At 45.4% G+C, this 18783-nt stretch overlaps 1 protein-coding gene and 1 long non-coding RNA gene across 2 annotated transcripts in view; one reads left to right on the top strand and one right to left on the bottom strand.

Moving 5' to 3' along the window:
* Positions 1-4506: 4506 nt before the first annotated feature.
* Positions 4507-7358, top strand: LOC135980747 (myb/SANT-like DNA-binding domain-containing protein 2). The gene is made up of 2 exons (XM_065580652.1): positions 4507-5935; positions 6412-7358. Exon 1 carries the CDS (start codon positions 4649-4651, stop codon positions 5450-5452), a length of 804 nt encoding a protein of 267 aa, XP_065436724.1. The 5' UTR covers positions 4507-4648; the 3' UTR covers positions 5453-5935; positions 6412-7358.
* Positions 7359-10984: 3626 nt separating this feature from the next.
* Positions 10985-18783, bottom strand: part of LOC101939332 (uncharacterized) — a 206828-nt gene continuing 199029 nt past the window's right edge. The window contains exon 3 of the long non-coding RNA XR_010597641.1: positions 10985-11120. This is a non-coding gene — a long non-coding RNA (uncharacterized LOC101939332). The remainder of the gene's footprint in view (positions 11121-18783) is intronic.

The following is an 18783-nucleotide window of genomic DNA, read 5'->3' as shown; positions in this document are numbered from 1 at the left end:
TCTGAAGAGGTCTAATCATTTGGCATCCTTGTTACAGGGAGTAGACCTAGATTGATGCAGTCTGATATGTTCAGTTATGGCTTGTACCAATAGAGTTTGGTGTGGGGTATGAAAAGAAGTATTCCACTCCCCTTAGACTGTACAAAGTATTTTTTCTCTGTTCCTTTCACAGTGGGGTTGCAAGTGCCTGGGATATGCTAGACCATGATGGCTGACTCTAATACATCCTTGTTGATTGAAAGTGCCACTTTGCTAGGGCCTGCACTGTGGAGGATATCTAGCAGGTTGTAAGTGATATCCTGAACTTCCTACAGGGGATTCTGGAATGCATCCATGACTTGGAATTGCTTATAGCCATCAGGTGTGACTGTTTCATCAGGAAATGAAGATGAAAACACTGCTGGGACAAGTAGATCCATTTTTTTCAGGGTGCTCCTCCTCCTCATAGTGCTCCTAAGTGGGCTGAGGTTGTTCCCTGTGGGGTGACTTCTGTCTAAACTCCTGCTCTGATTCTCTGTAATCAGGAGGTCTCAGATACAAATCCCAGGATCCCCAATAGGGCTAGTGTGGGGGATCATATGGGTAAGGAGGCTGTACCCATGAGGAAGAGTACCACTGGTCCTGAGCCAGATAGGGCATCCTATGGTAGTAGGAGGGTACCCAAGAGACTCTGTAACCTCTTTCAGGACTAATTTTGCATCTTGGTACAGTTGGTGGAGATGCTTCTGACCCTAAGCACCCCTGTATTCACACCCCACACACTACTACAATGATGTTTGTACAAAATATTCCTTATAAGGTATTATTTGAAACTAATAGCACACTGGTAATTCATACCATTGTAAAATTCATGTGTTAACCTTGTAGGAGAAGTTATGAAATCCCTCTGTATGATGTTCCTAGAACAAGTTTAAGGCCAAGACTTCCTAGCTTTGATGAAGGTGATAAACAGGTCTGTCCCAGACAAAGAAATGTGGGTTTACCTCAATGTACATATTAGCCATAAACAATGGTATCAAGGGGATGCGGGGGGGGGGGGGGGTTGTCTTGAACTTGAGAGATGTAGAATTAACATGGCTCCTGCACCCCAGAGAGACATAGGAGACTGAATCTCCAGGAGGCCTTCCTGAAGCTGACAACAAAGACAATTCTATGGAAATATAAAGGACAGAGAGACATCTTTAAAATAAGGGAAACTAGCACCTCGTACTTGCGTAGAAGGTCCTGACAGAGACAGTCAGTAATGCTGGACAAAGAATAACTGGTGAGAGAAACCATCTTAGACAAAGACTGCTGTGATGGGTTGGATCACAGAAACTCTCTTGGGAGCTGCCACCTGATGTGCCAAGACTACTTCTACCCTTGCTTTCCCTGCCAGCTCGGGACCCCAGCACCCTGTCTTGCTGAGCCAGACACTCCCGTCTGCTGCAACACAGACCCAGGGTCTGAATTACTTGCCCCAAAGCTGCAGGTTTACCTGAAAGCATCTAATAGAAGTGTTCCTGTCTTTAACACTCAGATGCCCAACTCCCAATGGGGTCTAAACCCAAATAAATCCGTTTTATCCTGTATAAAGCTTATACAGGGTAAACTCATAAATTGTTCGCCCTCTATAACACTGATAGAGAGATATGCATGGCTGTTTGCTCCTCCAGGTATTAATACATACTCTGAGTTAATTAATAAGTAAAATTGATTTTATTAAATACACAAAGTAGGATTTAAGTGGTTCCAAGTAGTAACAGACAGAACAAAGTAAATCACCAAGCAAAATAAAATAAAATGCACAAATCTATGTCTAATCAAATTGAATACAGATAATCTTACCCTCAGGGATGCTTCAGTAAGTTTTTTCCTCAGACTGGACACCTTCCAGGCCTGGGCACAATTCTTTCCCCTGGTACAGCTCTTGTTCCAGCTCAGGTGGTAGCTAGGGGATTCTTCATGATGGCTCCTCTCTTTAGCCAGCTGAAGACAAAATGGAGGGGCCTCCCAGCGGTTTAAATAGACTTTCTCTTGTGGGTGGAGACCCTCTCCTCACTCCTATGCAAAGTCCAGCTCCAAGATGGAGTTTAGGAGTCACCTGGGCAAGTCACATGTCCATGCATCACTCACAGTTTTTACAGGTAGCATCCATTGTTTACATGCTACCTTGATCGTCCTCAAGTAGACTTCTTATGTGGATTGGAGCATTCCAAGAGCCATTGTCCTTTAAGTGTTTCTTGATTAGGTACTTAATTTCAACATTCCTTTCTCCGGGAACTGACCAAATGCTCTACTAAGGTTATTTAGAAACTAAGCCGGTACACAGCCAACATTCATAACATTCATAAATTTGAATACAAAAATGATACATGCATACAAATAGGATTAATACATTCAGGAGATCATAAGCTTTATGAAGATATGTTACATGGCATATGTAGCATAAAACACATGCTAAGCATATTTCCATAAAGCCTTATCGGAGGTACCGTCACAACTGCATCTTGCTAGATTAAGTGTTAGACTTTTAGATGTGTGTTTTCACTTTTATTTTTCCTGTAACCATCTTTACCTTTCCTTCTTTTACCCAGCATCACTTAATTTATGTCCTCACTTTAATGAACTTGTTTTATTTTAATCTAAACCAACCAGTGCTGTGTTTGAATTGGGTTAACTCCAGTTAATGTGGCGAGCTGCTGGGTATGATTCTTTAAAAGAGCAAGCAAACCCTATTATTTCTCTGAGTGGTCCAGGAAAAGGCTTGACATTTCAGGGCAGATGGTTTGGGAGACATTTGGAGCTGGGGGTGTATTGGGGTCACTTGCCTAGAAGTAACCAAGGCTGGTGGAAACCAGAGTGCAGCTGTGGTGTAACTAGCAGACTGCTGGAGCCAGAGTTGCTGAACATACAGGGCTGCTTAACATACAGACGCTCAATGCATGCTGGCTAGGAGAGTCCAGACAACCTCTCATTAATCTTGGTTGCACCCCAAAATGTGACACCACTGTCTGTCTCAGTCTCAAAACTGCCAGAGGAGTATGAGTTCTCAGGCTGAGCAGCTGATACCAGATATCTCGTAATGCCTCAGCTGGTCGATGGTACCAGCAAAAGGCAGACAGACAATGTGAGTACCTCTGTGGTGGTTACCAGCTCCAAGAATATCAGCAACTCTGGGTCAGAATAGAGAACTAGGTTGTTGAGGACAGGACACCAAGTCCTTGAGGATGGGCAGAGAGAGGAGCTGCTGCCTCATGGCAGGGCCAACAGTGCTGATTTAGGTTGTGCAGAAAATGTGGATACCACTGAATCCTTCTCGCTATGGGATGGTATTGTCAGTTCAGCCAGTGAAACCTCCTTTCTTGTGCTTACCAGTGTTAGGGCCAGTCCCAAACCTTCAGCAATCGGTGGTTGTAGAACACTCTTGGCTCTCAGTATTGTCAAGTCAGACCTGTACCCTCCATGAGTTTCTCACACATCTGTACCAGGCTGTGGAGTCTTGCCAGATTTGAAGGGTACGGGGAAGAAATCCTCTTCTTGAATGGGGGCTTGGGGCTTCCTCTGTTTTTTGTGAGAGTGCTTGCTCTTACCTTCCTCCTGTCTGCTCTGCCTACTAGGGTCCTCAGCTCTGCCCTTTGATGATCCAGAGCCAGGGAGCACCATGCTCAGAGAAGCACTTCCCAGTGACTCTGGTCAACGGTCAGGAGGTCTGATAACACAGGGTCAGATTGGGCCCTCATTGAGCACTCCATCAGGAATCTTCTGACCTGGGTTTCTCGAGGTTGCAGGGTTCAGAGAGAAAAGGAATGACAGATATTGCACTTGGAGGGGATTGAGGGTCCCCAGAGCAATATAAACTAGTGCCATGGAAGTGACTAACCAAGAAGTCCTGAGGGCACTGCAGCCCATGCAGGACTTGAAACAGGGGATCTTGGGAATACTAAGCAAACCATGGGGATATCAGGGAGGGAGCCTCCAAACCCCCTACTAGCAGTAACCAACCACTAAAAACTATCTAATAAAGGGTACAACTATGTGTTTGATAGAGTTACTGGCCTAGTGGCTGGAGGACGCAGACATGATATGTTGATTTTGGTTGGGATTTTGACAGTCTCATTAGCAAACTAGGGAAATACAGTCTATTTGAATTTACTATAAGGGGGTTCACACCTGATTGAAGGACCATTCTCAGAGTAGTTATCAATGGGTCACTGTCAAACTTGGAGGGCATATTTAGTGGGGTCCTGCAGTAGTCTGTCCTGGGTCTGTACTATTCAATATTTTCATTAATGACTTGGTTAATGGAGTGAAGAGCTAAGGGTATGCTTGTAAAATCTGCAGATGACACAAAGCTGGGAGGGGTTGGAAGCATTTTGGAGGACAGGAATAGAATTCCAAAGGACCTTGACAAATTGGAGAATTGGTCTGAACTCAGCAAGATGAAATTGAATAAAGACAAGTAAAAGGTACTTCACTTAGGCCTGGTCTACACTAGGCGTTTATGTCAAAGTTAGCGCCGTTACATCGAATTAACCCTGCACCCGTCCACACTGCGATACTATTTAGTTCGACATAGAGGTCTCTTTAATTCGACTTCTGTACTCCTCCCCGACGAGGGGAGTAGCGCCAAATTCGACATGGCCATGTCGAATTAGGCTAGGTGTGGATGGAAATCGACACTAATAGCTCCGGGAGCTATCCCACAGTGCACCACTCTGTTGATGCTCTGGACAGCAGTGCGAGCTCGGATGCTCTGACCAGCCACACAGGAAAAGCCCCGGGAAAATTTGAATTGGAATTCCTTTTCCTGTCTGGCCAGTTTGAATCTCATTTCCTGTCTGGACATCGTGGCGAGCACAGCAGCAGTGCTCCAGCAGTGATGGCCGTGCAGTCTGTGAATAGAAAGAGGGCCCCAGCATGGACTGATCGGGAAGTCTTGGATCTCATCGCTGTGTGGGGCGATGAGTCCGTGCTTTCCGAGCTGCGATCCAAAAGACGGAATGCAAAGATCTACGAGAAGATCTCTAAAGACATGGCAGAGAGAGGATACAGCCGGGATGCAACGCAGTGCCGCGTGAAAATCAAGGAGCTGAGACAAGGCTACCAGAAGACCAAAGAGGCAAACGGACGCTCCGGATCCCATCCCCAGACATCCCGTTTCTACGAGGCACTGCATTCCATCCTCGGTGCGGCCGCCACCACTACCCCACCAGTGACCGTGGACTCTGAGGATGGGATAGTGTCCACGGCCGGTTCCTCCGACATGTTAGGGGACGGGGAAGATGAGGAAGGAGATGAGGAGGGCGAGGCAGTCGGCAGCGCTCACAACGCTGATTTCCCCGACAGCCAGGATCTCTTCATCACCCTTACAGAGATCCCCTACGAAGCGTCCACAGCCGTTACCCCGGACACAGAATCTGGTGAAGGATCAGCCAGTAAGTGTTGTAAACATCTAAACATTTATTTTTAACAAAACAGGAATATTAACAATTACAAGAATGGGTTGTTCATGATTAGTGTGCCCTATGCGCTTAACGGTTTAGTCATGGGCAGTGCAAGTTTTGAAAAAAAATCTAGCAATGTCCGGTTTTCAGTGATTGTCCTGCACAAGCCGCTCTACTGTTTATTCCCTGCTACTGCAGCTACAGTAAAATGCGGTCTATATGTCCGGGGATAGAGCAGTAATCCTCCTGGGATATCTCGATGAAGCTCTCCTGGAGGTAATTTGAAAGCCGTTGCAGGAGGTTCCTGGGGAGAGCGGCCTTATTGGGTCCTCCGAAGTACGACACGTTGCCGCGCCACGAGACTATCACGTACTCGGGAATCATTGCTCTGCACAGCAGGGCGGCATACGGCCCTGGTCTTTGGAGGCTTTCCCAGAGCATTCTCTGTCTGTCGCTCTCAGAGATCCTCATCAGGGTGATGTCGCCCATGGTGACCTGCTTTTAATTAGGTAGGGGAATGTTAGTGTTGGGACTGCTTTCCCGTTCCTTGACAGAACTGTAACCGCTGGTTTGTAGCCACGCGGTGGAGGTGGGAGAGGGGCAGCCGAAAGGGATCGTTCCCGGGGACAGCCGCGAGGGGGTGGGACAGGGGCAGAGTTCCCGCTTGCCAGTTTGCTGGCTGCAGGAACTGACATAGCTTTAAATGTGAAATGAGGCCAGTGGTAATATAAAAGTTTTAAACTGCCACAAGTGTACAGCTTACCATGTCTGCCTGCAACATAAATTCCGTTGTGCTGCCCCGCTTCTCAAATGTGCTGTGCAAGACCCCAGGCACTGAATGCGAAGGCCGAAAATTCGACCTTGTGCTGAGTGCGCATGTGATAGGTGCTGTGCATGGTCTTGTTCACAGAGAAAGACTATGTTCTTTGTTCACAACTACATTTTTCTTTCTGAGGAATTCACTACCTTTTTCCCATTTCCACAGCCCCATCTGCGACTGTCTCACAACCTAGCCTGGCATCACACTCCCAGAGGCTAGCGCGGATTAGGCGTAGGAAGAAGAGGACACGGGAGGACATGTTCTCTGAGCTTATGGCCTGTTCCCAAGCCCAGGCAGCACAGCAGACCCAGTGGCGGGAGAACTTGACCCGAATGCACCAAGCCAACATGGATCGGGAGGAGAGGTGGCGGCAGGAAGACCAGCAGGCGACTCAAACGCTGCTTGGACTACTGAGGGAGCAAACGGACACGCTCCGGCGCCTTGTGGATGTTCTGCAGGAACGGAGGCAGGAGGACAGAGCCCCGCTGCAGTCCATCTCTAACCGCCCTCCCCTGCCACCAAGTCCCATACCCACCTCACCCAAAGTGCAAAGAAGGAGAGGCGGCAGAGTCCCTGCTAAGTCTCACTCCACCCCTGCAGAGAGCTCTAGTAGCAGAAGGCTCTCATTTCCCAAAATTTGAAAAGTTCTTTCCTTCCCGCCTGACACAAGCCCCCGTCCAAGTTTCACCTCCCAATGCCATGTGTAGTTGATAATAAAAAATACGTTTCTGTAAACTACTGTTTCAATCATGTTCTTTTGGAGGAGGATGGGAAAGGGGGTTGGTAATCAGACAGGACAGTCACCTTTGGCAGGGTACATAGTCGGGGGCAGGCACAGCAGCAGGGCACATACACAGTGCAGTGATGCAGTGACTAGTTACCCTGGTTAGTCTGGGAGGTTGTTTTCATGTTATGTGGTGGGGGGTGGGTTGCTCTGTGACTTTGTGGCAGGGGAGGGCAGTTACAGATCTTCAGCGGCGGTCCTTAGGCAGGATCACAGAGCCACACAGCAGGGGATCTGTAACCGTCCTCCCCCTGCCACAAAGTCACATAGACCCCCCCATACACACAGTCCCGATCAGGAGGGGTGACAGGCTCCGTTGAAACAACCATCCCACCGCAGCGGAGCCTGTCAATCCTTGAGTTTAGAAGCTGCATTCACGTCACTACACTACACCCGCTCCACACCACAGTCTGCGTCCCAGTTTTAAAAAATTCCCGCGAAAACAGTATTAAAGAAAACGGTGTGTTTTAACAAAGTTGAACTATTTTTATTTCGAAACGTGTGTTGGAAGGGGGATGAAGGGGGTATGTAACTGGATAGGATAGTCAACATTAACTGGGTAAAGAAACGGGGGCAGGTTTAGCTTCTCAGTACACAAACTTTAAAGTCACAGGTTACCCTGCTCACTCAGGAACTTTGCTTTCAAAGCCTCTCGGATGCACAGCACTTCCCGCTGGTCTCTTCTAATCGCCCGGCTGTCTGGCTGTGAGTAATCAGCAGCCAGGCTATTTTCCTCAACCTCCCACCCCTCCATAAAGGTCTCCCCCTTGCTCTCACAGAGATTGTGGAGCACACAGCAAGCTGCTATAACAATGGGGATATTGGTTTCGCTGAGATCACAGCGAGTCAGTAAGCTTCTCCATCTCCCCTTGAGACGGCCAAAAGCACACTCCACCACCATTCTGCACTTGCTCAGCCAGTAGTTGAAGAGTTCTTTTTCAGTGTCCAGGGCGCCAGTATAGGGCTTCATGAGCCAGGGCATTAGCGGGTAGGCTGGGTCCCCGAGGATGACTATAGGCATCTCCACATCCCCAACAGTTATTTTGTGGTCCGGGAAGTAAATACCTTGTTGCAGCTGTCTAAACAGACCAGAGTTCCTGAAAACACGAGCGTCATGAACCTTGCCCGGCCATCCCACGTAGATGTTGGTAAAACGTCCCCTGTGGTCCACCAGTGCTTGCAGCACCATGGAAAAGTAGCCCTTTCGGTTAATGTACTGGGTGGCCTGGTGGTCCGGTGCCAGGATAGGGATGTGAGTTCCATCTATGGCCCCACCGCAGTTTGGGAATCCCATCGCTGCGAAGCCATCTATGATCGCCTCCACGTTTCCCAGGGTCACTACCTTTGGCAGCAGTACATCAACGATTGCCTTGGCTACTTGTATCACAGCAACCCCCACGGTAGATTTGCCCACCCCAAACTGGTTCGCGACTGACCGGTAGCTGTCTGGCGTTGCAAGCTTCCAGAGGGCTATGGCCACTCGCTTCTGTACACTCAGTGCAGCTTGCAAGCGGGTGTCACTGCGCTTCAGGGCAGGGGACAGCAACTCACAAAGTTCAAGGAAAGTTCCCTTCCGCATGCGAAAGTTTCGCAGCCACTGGGATTCATCCCAGACCTGCAGCACTATGCGGTCCCACCACTCAGTGCTTGTTTCCCGTGCCCAGAATCGCCGTTCCACAGCATCAACATGACCCATTGCCACCGCGATGTCCTCGGCGCTGGGTCCCCTGCTTTCTGACAGGTCCGTGCTACTCTCAGACTTCAGGACATCACCGCGGTGCCGTAGCCTCCTCGCCTGACTTTTCTGCATCTGCCTCAGGGAAACCTGTATGATAAGCTGCGAGGCGTTGAGAGCGGCCACAACTGCAGCGATGGTCGCAGCGTGCTCCATGCTCGCAGTGCTGTGGCGTCCGCGCTGTCAATGACTGGAAAAGTGCGCGAAATGATTTCCCGCCGGTGCTTTCAGGGAGGGAGGGCGGGAGTGATGGACGGATGACGACAGTTACCCAAAAGCACCCTCGTCACATTTTGTTACCCAGAAGGCATTGCCGGCTACACCCAGAATTCCAATGGGCAGAGGGGACTGCGGGAACTGTGGGATAGCTGACCACAGTGCACCGCTTCGAATGTCGACGCTTTCACCGTTAGTGTGGACTCACAAAGTCGAATTACTGTCCTTAGTGTGGACACACACGTTCGACTTTGCAATATCGATTACAAAAATTCGATGCAAGTAAAATCGAACTACTCTCGTAGTGTAGACAAGGCCTTAGGAAGGAAAAAACAAATTGGGGAATAATTGGTTAGATGGCAGTATTATGAAAAGGACCTGGGGTGATGGTGGATCACAAATTGAATGAGTCAACAATGTGATGCAATTGAGAAAAAAAGCTATTATTCTGGGGTGTATTAACTGGAGTGTTGAATGTAAGTCATGGGAGGTAATTGCCCCCTTTACTTGGCACTAGTGAGTCCTCAGCTGTAACTACTGGGTCCAATTCTGGGTGCCACAGTTTAGGAAAGGTATAGACAAATTGGAGAGAATCCAGCAGACAGCAACAAAAATGAAGTGTACTCATCAATCATAAGGTGTGATTGCAGCTCGTGTAGACATACCCTACCTAGCTTTAATCTAGCTAGCTCGGGCACTGGTAGCAGTGAAGCTGTGGTAGCATGGGCTTCAGTGCAGGCTAGCCACCTGAGTACTTACCCAGGGTTCCGGGAACCCAGGGCTGGCTTCAGGCACCGGCGCAGCAAGCAGGTGCTTGGGGTGGCCAATGGAGAGGGGCGGCACATCTGGCTCTTCGGCGGCAATTCGGCGGTGGGTCCCTCACTCCCTCTCGGAGTGAAGGACCTGCCGTTGAAGAATGAACCAGCGGCAGTAGAGCTGCCGCCAAAGTGCCACAGATCACGATCACGGCTTTTGGTTGTTTGGTTGATTGTTTTTTTTGTTTTGCTGCTTGGGGCGGCAAAAACCCTGGAGCCGGCCCTGCGGGTACTTCCCCTTTAAGATATGCACACTGGTAGAACTAAAGCAAACTTAACATCTCCAGACATTCAAAAGGCTTTTCTTTTAAAATGACAGAACAGTAGCTTCCCGTTACTGCTGTTTTTAGTTAACCTGTCACTAAGCACCATGAATGGTGCTAATTAAGTGCTTCCTACTAACCGTGGCTGTGGGGCTTGCCTTTACTATCAGTCCAATTGGATGTAATTTAGAAGGGAATTTTCAGAGAGGAAAAAAGGGTTCTCACTAGGACCAATAATAGCATCTGTAATTACATCAGTTGCTAAGATAAGAGTAAATCCAATCTTGTGCTTCATATTGCATAGACCAGACAAAAGGAATTTCCCTCTCCATGTACCATATTGCACGATTGGCAAGGTACATTAGTGTACATTATGGGCAGGACTGCACTTTCCACTGAAACATGAAATATTGATTACTAGAAGCAATGGATCAGATAATGTCTATCGGATGAGGCTGAAGTTGGAATGTCATAGGGACATGGCACTTGGGATGACCTGAAAAGAATTATGTCACTTAGAACCAATCAAAACACAGTTCCTTATTCAAGGAGCATCTGCAAAATGAAAGTGGGGTGAGGGTGCGACATGTGGCAGCATATTGTACAGAAATAAAGCTTTGAGGCAGGGAGCAGTATGTGTCAGTTACTTCAGAACAGTCTAACAGTTACAAGGCCATGTCACATGAGGTAACCTGAGAAGTATTTTCTCATTTATACATCCTCAAATCTCAGTGATATATTCAAATTAAGAGGCAATTACACCAGGTGGGACTGAGGTCTCTCCTCTAATGCAGAAAACTCTGTTCTTAAAAACATGAACACATATTGCTACAAAATTCAGTCTAATTTATTTTGGTGACATTTCTAAAAATTTAAACTTACAGCAAAGCAATTAGATAAAAAATACCTTTGAATAAGGAATCAACATTTGTCTTGTGTCAAATGAGCCTCTGCCAGAGTCCAGCCACCTTTTTCCCATACCGCTACTCGCTCCACACCCATATGGAGTACTTGTTCTTGTTAGTAGAGCTGGGTTGCAATATTTTTGATGGGATGGTTTTCTGTAGAAAAATACAATTTTGTCAAAATCAAAATATTTTGTGGGAATGAGACAATTTCAATTAAACTTTCTATGGGAAAAAGTCTACATTCACTGTTTTGACTTTCTCATTTCAGTAATGTCAAAACATTTCATTTCAATGTTGATCTCACTTCATTTTGATAAGATAAAAATGATGTGTCAACTTTATCATTCTGGTTTGTTTCATTTTAACTTTTATATTATATGTAATATTACATTAAATTCAGATTGGTAAAGCATAACACAACATTTTAACTTACCAAATAACATGCTTCTGCCTTATTGAAATGACACATTGATTCAGAACCATCAGATAAAGTTTGTCAGAATTTTTATTTCACAGGAAATGTTAACTTTGTGTTCCAATTCAGAATTATTTTTAATATCTTAATTCTCTGACCAGCTCTAGTTATTAGGTACGGTTATAGGTGTGGCTGCAGAGACCAAAGATCATTCTTCATTTTGGAAGACAGAGAGAGTCCTTGACTGTAGGGGGCAGAACAGACTGTGGCTGGCTGAAGCTTGCAGAGGACTCACATTGCTGTTTTATGTAATGTTTAAATAAAAATAATTTAGTTGTTAAATACCAGCTGAACAGCATGTACACAACCAGCAAGGATGGACAGCCTGAAACCATCACCTGAATTGAGGCTTGGGGACAATGTGGAAGAATCATGGAAACATTTCAAACAAAAGTTCTTGTGGTATATGCCTACAGTGGTATATGCCTACAGTGAATGCACATACAGTGAGCAGTGCAGAAAAGTGCCCGTATTATTAAGTGTGGCTGGTGCAGTGTTCCTAGATTCGTTTTCAGCTCACACTCACAGGAAAAAAAAATGATTCTGTTAGAGTCCTAGCATAGCTGGAAGCTTATTGTGTATGTAGAAAGAATGAAAGCTATGAAAGATTCCTCTTCCATATGAGTGTAAATGCCACAAGAAAATATTTTAGGAACGTTCCAGATTAGAAACTCAAGAGCCAGTCTTGCAATTTTGGTCACTTAAGAGATTGCCTGATAGAGACAGGCTAATGGTGGGCTGTAGACCGTAGATTTGTAAATTTATGTGTTTAAGTCATTGAGGTTTGTTTGTTTGTTTGTGTTTTTGTTTTTTGTTTGTGCCCTAAGTTGTACACGCAAACCTGGCAATTGCATACGTACTTGTGAATGAACCACTAGGAAACTGCAAAATACATGTTTTGTGCATACAACTTAGGGACCAGTTCTGAAAATTTGGTCTTAAATGTTTGCACAGCTTTTTCGACAACCAGATCTTTTCTTCTAATCACTGTGTCTTCCACAGGCTTCGGCTGGGATTGTCTCCATATTGCCATTTGTAAATGTGGACTGAAAGGTTAAGGCCCTTGGCAGAGTGATTTGGGAACAAACTAAGATGAGTCCCATCTTGAATGTTAGCTCCACTGTATGTCTTGTACAGTCATGCAATAGGATATAACCAGATGGGATGCATCACTGCAATGACAAAGCAGAAACTTAAACAAGGGCCTTAAAAAGGGGTTTGAAGTTTTTATCTTTGAAAATATGTAAAAGTTGAAAAGCAGCATTGCGGCTGGTTTATTGCAAATCATCAGAAGCTGAAATGGAAAAAAAAAAAAGGAGAGCTATTACTTCCCTATGTAGAGAGTCTGAGGTCATCCATTCCCTTGCAGAATCCAGGGCCTTAGGTAGTGCTGCCTCCTTGAAGTTTTAGATACTTAAAAGGACACAGTCAAATGATTTGGGCTTCAGTGATTGTCCGTGGACTGGTAGTAGAAAATATGCCTAAAGTGCCAACTCCAAGAGCTGTTTTGTTTGTTGTTAGCTGTATTTATGACTTATAGATGGGTGAGAAAGTCCCAAACTTTTTGCTCCTTTTAAAAGTTTTATGGATGAGACTTTGTGATAGATATTGCAGCCACATGCAGTTTCTTCAGGGACAATATTTTATTAAGTTTATGAATGTTTTATATATCATTGTGGGCCAGGGATTGTATGCAATTCCATGGGTGGAGGGTTACCACAGCTCCTCCAGGAATTAAAAACAGCAAGGGGTGATTATTTCAGTCCCTGAAATTGTAAACTGCTCCAAAAACACACCATCCACTGGGCTGGTTTGCATATACTGGTTTAGGGAAGTCCCCCAAGAGAGGCAAGAGACACACACAAAAAATGAGATATAAAGGCTGAGTTTAAACAGACTCAGTGTCTTCCTTTTGATTCAGCAAATGGACAGGACCTTTGCACCTAAGAGAGCCCCAAACTTGCTGAAGCATTGGAAGGACTTTGGCCTACCAGGGCCCCATAGGACTGATAGATGATTTCTGGTACACTTAGTGTGTGTGTAGAACCTTTGATTGTTTTATTATGTTTTCTCTGTGATGCTTTTGCCCTAAGAATAAATGTACTTTGCTTTGTGAAGTTGGTAACCGAGATACACTGTTATAGTCTCCCCTCCGTTGAGAAAGAGAGAACTACATGTGCTGGACCCTGGTCAGAGATGCTGGGGAAATCACAATGAGGTGCAGAGGGACTGCAAGGTTAACCCCTGGCGTGGAAGGAGAGACAGGGTCTCTGCCAAAGGAAGTGACAGCTAAGAAGCTTGAGACTTCAAGTGGATGTTTAAGTGGTCAAAGGTGCAGTTAACCCTGAAACTGTGACAGACTTCTCTGTGTGTAACTCACTGCAGCCCCATTGCAACAGTAGATTGTTCAGACCTGTTTCAGAGGGTCTCTAATCAAACTCCTATCTCCCGTTCAGCAATACATTGCCTGCTCATTGCGTCTGCGTGTCTCCTCTGTCCATCCTATTGTTGTGCCACTTCTTTTTTCAAATGCCAAGTACAATCAGTTGTACTGAGCATGGCGCCACTCACTCATACCGTGACCATGCCCCCTGTAACATTACAATACAGGCCTTTTGAGAAGGAACAGCTTCAGCCGGAGAGACTGAAGGAGATTTGCATCAGACTATCCCAGGGCCCAGTGGAGCACTCTCCTCAGAGATGGGATACATCTGTTCAAATCCTTTCCCCCATCAGGCAGAGGTGGGAATTGAACCTGGGGCTCCCACTTTCTGGGTGAGTGTCTAAGCAATGTGCTAAAAGTCATAGCCTAGGCAACACCATAACCTCCTTGATTTGTGCGGACCCAAGGCCGACACCTAATTCATTCTCACAAGAAACAGCTTTGGCACCTAAGCTGCCTGATTCCAGGAGAGGGACTCCCAGCTGTAGATTGCAAGCACAGATAGGAGCCTCCCTACAGCCTAAACTGAACTGCGTGAGAGAGGTGGTGTTTATCATACACCCCTCTCCTTGGCATCTCCCTTTGGCTTAGGCAGCTCCCCATCTAGCATGCTGGCTTTTGTGGATCCCATTCTTAGGCCCTTATCTCTCCCCATTGATTGTATAGGGAGCCTAGGCATCTAACTCAGGCTTTGAGGATCCCATTGTTGTTTGTATGATTTTCTAGATACCTAAAAGTTAGGCATTACAATGCTCAGCATCACAACAGAAAAGTCCCTGTGTGGATCCGGCCCTCAATTCCTATTGATTCCTATGCCCTGATCCTTGTGGAATAAGCTGCATGCTGCCAATGAGCCTCATTAGCATATCTACAAGGATGACCCACTAACCCATCCATTCATGTTAATGTGTTGGGGCAGCTCATTTCGGGGAGAATGGTTTTACCCTCCTCTTCACAAGACCTTATGTGCAGTCCCTTCCCTGCATCATACCTTTACACTAACTTGGTTGCTGAGCTAATGAGGCCTGCAGAGCAATGCTAAAACTAGCGGCTCAGCATTCTTGTAGAGAAAAAGAAAACTAGCCTGTCTATATCCGAGGGAAGAAAGAAGAAAACAAATTGAGCAGCATCAGCCATTTACAAAAAACTTAGCATGTTGCCTGCTGACCCAGTCAGGCTTCAGGCTTTATCAATAAATTGACTTATTTGCGTCTGAATTATTTCCAGTACATAGGGTATCTCCCAAGGTTATCATCCGGATCTGTGGGACTGAATATGTTGCCGGGGAGATGCACTGGATAATTGTTCTTTGACATTTTTATGGCCCAAACTGGGTGCATCTTAAAGATTGCTTTTTTTTTAAATTATTTTATTTTGTATAGAAGTCAGTAATGCAAACCTAAAGAGAAACACATGTTGTGCCTTTGCACATGTGGATTCTGGGTAGGATGGGGGAGGGGAGGAAGGAGGGAAGAAAAATGGCTCTGATTTGAAACAGGAAAGCCCCTTTTCGTCTCTTAGATATGAGGGCTTCTTACTTCTTTGTTGAATTTAGTGATAAATGCATAGCTTTCAGTGAAGCGCCAGGAGAAACTACTTCATGTTGGAAGATTTCACTCTACAGATTGCCCTGTAGAAAAAAGTAATCCAATTTCGGAACCTAAACAAAAGGTTTGCTGTGCTTTGTGGGTGTATTGGCTCTGACAGCACTGCAGCAGCTGCAAGCTCAAATGTCTACGCTGCTGGGGTAATCAGAAACATGTTACATGGAGGCAGGAAGCTTAAAGAGCTTAACAACCCAGATAGGGGGCCTGTCATTTCCTTCAGGAGGCTGACAGCAGGGTAAAAAAGACAGTATATGTAGGAAATTACCAAAGCTAATGGTCTTCTTCCTACCTCATACAGCTAAGAAAAGATATGAACAAGAGGAAATCACTAAAAAAATGAAAATAAAACCATAATAAAATAATTTGAAGGGATAAATCTTCTACCATCACCTGCTGTCCACGTAGGGTAGCTTTTCAGTATTTCCTTATATCCAAGGTGTAGGGCCAGGCCATATGAATTTGAAAACCAAAACCCTTCATTAAAAATAACATGCTTGCTAAGTGACATCCCTTTATTCACCTATCAAATAATTTACAACACTAACTACCATCATGTCACCTCACCCAGACTCTTTGTGTAACAACTGAGGCTTTTAATGGAAAGAATAACGGGGCAGCTTCTATCAAGTACAAAAGATATGTATTTTATCACAGCAAAACCACCATAATTCTGGCCCACGGACATTTTTTCAATATACTATTTGTGTTATCTTGATTTCGGCATTTATATATTTTCTTGTAATCTTTACTTTCTGTTAAATATAGTAGGCTAGTATTTCACATTTTTCAATTATAAAATGATTTGGTATCATATTTATAACTGACATTTCTGGAGATTGAAGTCGTTGATGTAGGCAACATGTCCAAAAGAAGAAGTATGTAACATTGCTGATTTACAAATGTGGACTTGTGTTTGAGGTGTCATTAACATGCAGTCTGATCTTGCAAATGCTTCCACACGAGTAATCTCATTGAATTTAGAACTATTCTCCTTCACGAGTATTTGAAAAAAGGCCATGTTCCTTTTTCAGACACTGAGGCTTAAAACACTACAGTAATCCAACTCCAGTGCTGCTCTAGTACTTCAGCAGACACTCACTACAGCAATGGGAGAAGTTCTCCCATTGCTGCAGTCAATCAGCCTCCCCAAGAAGCAGTAGGTAGGTCTAACGCTGCCTACACATGAGGTTAGGTCAGCATAGCTACACCCCTGAGAGACATAGACATGTTGTTGGAAGTTTTCAGTGTAGACCACCCTTAGATTGCTAATTATTATTTGTTGTTTTATTATCATAGTGCCTAGGAATCCTAGTCATGGACCACAACCCAATTGCAGGAGCTGTGTGAACCCAGAACAAAAAGATGGTACTTGTCCCAAGGAGTCTATATTTTGGTCAGAGTTAAGGCTGTTATTTCATGATGAAATATACTTCTATTTATTTTTGATAAGAATAAAGTGTTAATGTCCATAGGCAGTGCAATGTTCATGATATCCTTAACTATTCATTCCCTTGCTTTCAAGTATGTGGATTTTGAAAATCAGGAGAGAGATCACTTGATCATTGCCTGTTAGGTTCACTCCCTCTGGGCACCTGGCATCGGCCACTGTTGGCAGACAGGATGTTGGGCTGGATGGACCCTTGGTCTGACCCAGTACGGCCATTCTTATGTTCTTATGAAAATGATTTGATAAGTAACTATTTATTGGTCATCTTAAGTTGGTGTTTTAAATGACGGTTGTTGTGTTTGGAATCTACCCGTTTTTTAAACCTCTTTCATTTTTCTTCTATTGTAAGTAAATGCAGACACTGTTTTTAAAGTTTTAAATCAGATGGAGAGAATCAAAGGTTAATTTAATTAAAACAGTGAGGGGCACTGGCCAAGGTAATAAGACCTGGAAACCAACAGTCACATTCTCTTAATAGCTGTGAAATTGTAGCAGAAATGATACACCAATGAAAATGCACAGTAGTCCATCATTCCAACCTCTTCATGGGGGTGTCATGGAAAGCATTCATTGATGAGAACACTAAGGGCCTAATTAACACAGAGATGAGTCAGACCTACTGTGTACAAGCAATACACCACTACACTGTCTTTCTTTGTTAATTAACTCAAGCAAGATGATATGGAAAGACAGATATGGTCGCTCTGCAGCTAAATTAGCTGCGCATACTTGTACGGTACCACCTTCCTTCATTCTGAACACTGGCAATAAGTAATTAAAAAAATTATTTAACAAACCTTAAGTGTCAGACCCAAGAGTGGAGCTCACGTCTTTCGGTATGATAGTCGGAGCCTGATCTAGCAGGCTGCAGTGTCTCCCAGCCAAATCATTTCTGTACTTTGACTACACATCCAGAAAATATGGCCATTAATAAGCTCTTGTACTTGTACAGTACTTTAAATCTGTAGGTCTCAAAGAGCTAAGCAAAGGTAGGATAGCACTATTAATCTATTTATAGTTGTTCTCAAGGCCGTCCCTAGCCATTTTGGTGCCCTATGCAGCCCCCCCATGGGGGGGGTCTGGCCCCAGGCCTCTGTGGGGAGAGGGCTGAGGGGAAGGGGGGAACCGCCCCCCAGCCCGCTCTGCTCTGCTCCCCTGGCTCCCAGCCTGGGGGGCAGGAGGGAACTGCACCCCAGCACTCACCAGCGGCGGGGCTGGAAGCCAGGGCAGCGGAGCAGGCAGGGGCCGGGTCACTCCACTTACCATGCGGTGAATGCAGGCCCGTCCCCTGCAGCAGCCCTCAGGGGAGTGGAGGCGGGGCTGGGGTGGAGCAGGGGCAGGAAGAGGCGGGGCTGGGGGCCATGGGGAAGAGTCAGAGCAGGGTCTGGAGCTGTACGCAGCTGCACAGGGCACCAGGAAATGTGCAATTTATATGAAAGATACCATGGCATAGTGAATAAAATATAGGTTGGCTGAAGTGAATTCTGTTACTGGTTCAGATACAAACATCCAATGTGATATCTGGAAAGTCATTAAAGTGCTTCAGTTGTTGTCCCCATCCCAGAAGTTAGGATGTAACAATCATTCTCAACCTCACCAAGGTAATGGTGTGAACGAAATAAAGGTTGGGATGTCCAGAGATTTAGTTAGGCTTTTCTGTGAAAAAGATGGACCTAGAACTCAGGATCTGTGCATGTTCTCCATTGACCTAGGGGACATTTAGGTGAGGCATTCAAGAAGAAGAGTCATATTGCTGCTATATAAATCCACGGTCTGCCCAAATCTTGAGCACTGTGTGCAGATCTGGTCACCCCATCTCAAAAAAGACACATTAAAATTTTGTT

This window comes from Chrysemys picta, chromosome 1, assembly GCF_011386835.1.
Source record: "Chrysemys picta bellii isolate R12L10 chromosome 1, ASM1138683v2, whole genome shotgun sequence".
NCBI lineage: Eukaryota > Metazoa > Chordata > Testudines > Emydidae > Chrysemys > Chrysemys picta.
The sequence above is the reverse complement of the archived record's forward strand: the minus strand, read 5'-3'. Positions and strand labels throughout refer to the sequence as shown.

Bases quoted from the DNA above. Each gene is read 5' to 3' on its own strand.
- LOC135980747 (XM_065580652.1), top strand. From the start codon at position 4,649: ATGGAAATCGACACTAATAGCTCCGGGAGCTATCCCACAGTGCACCAC.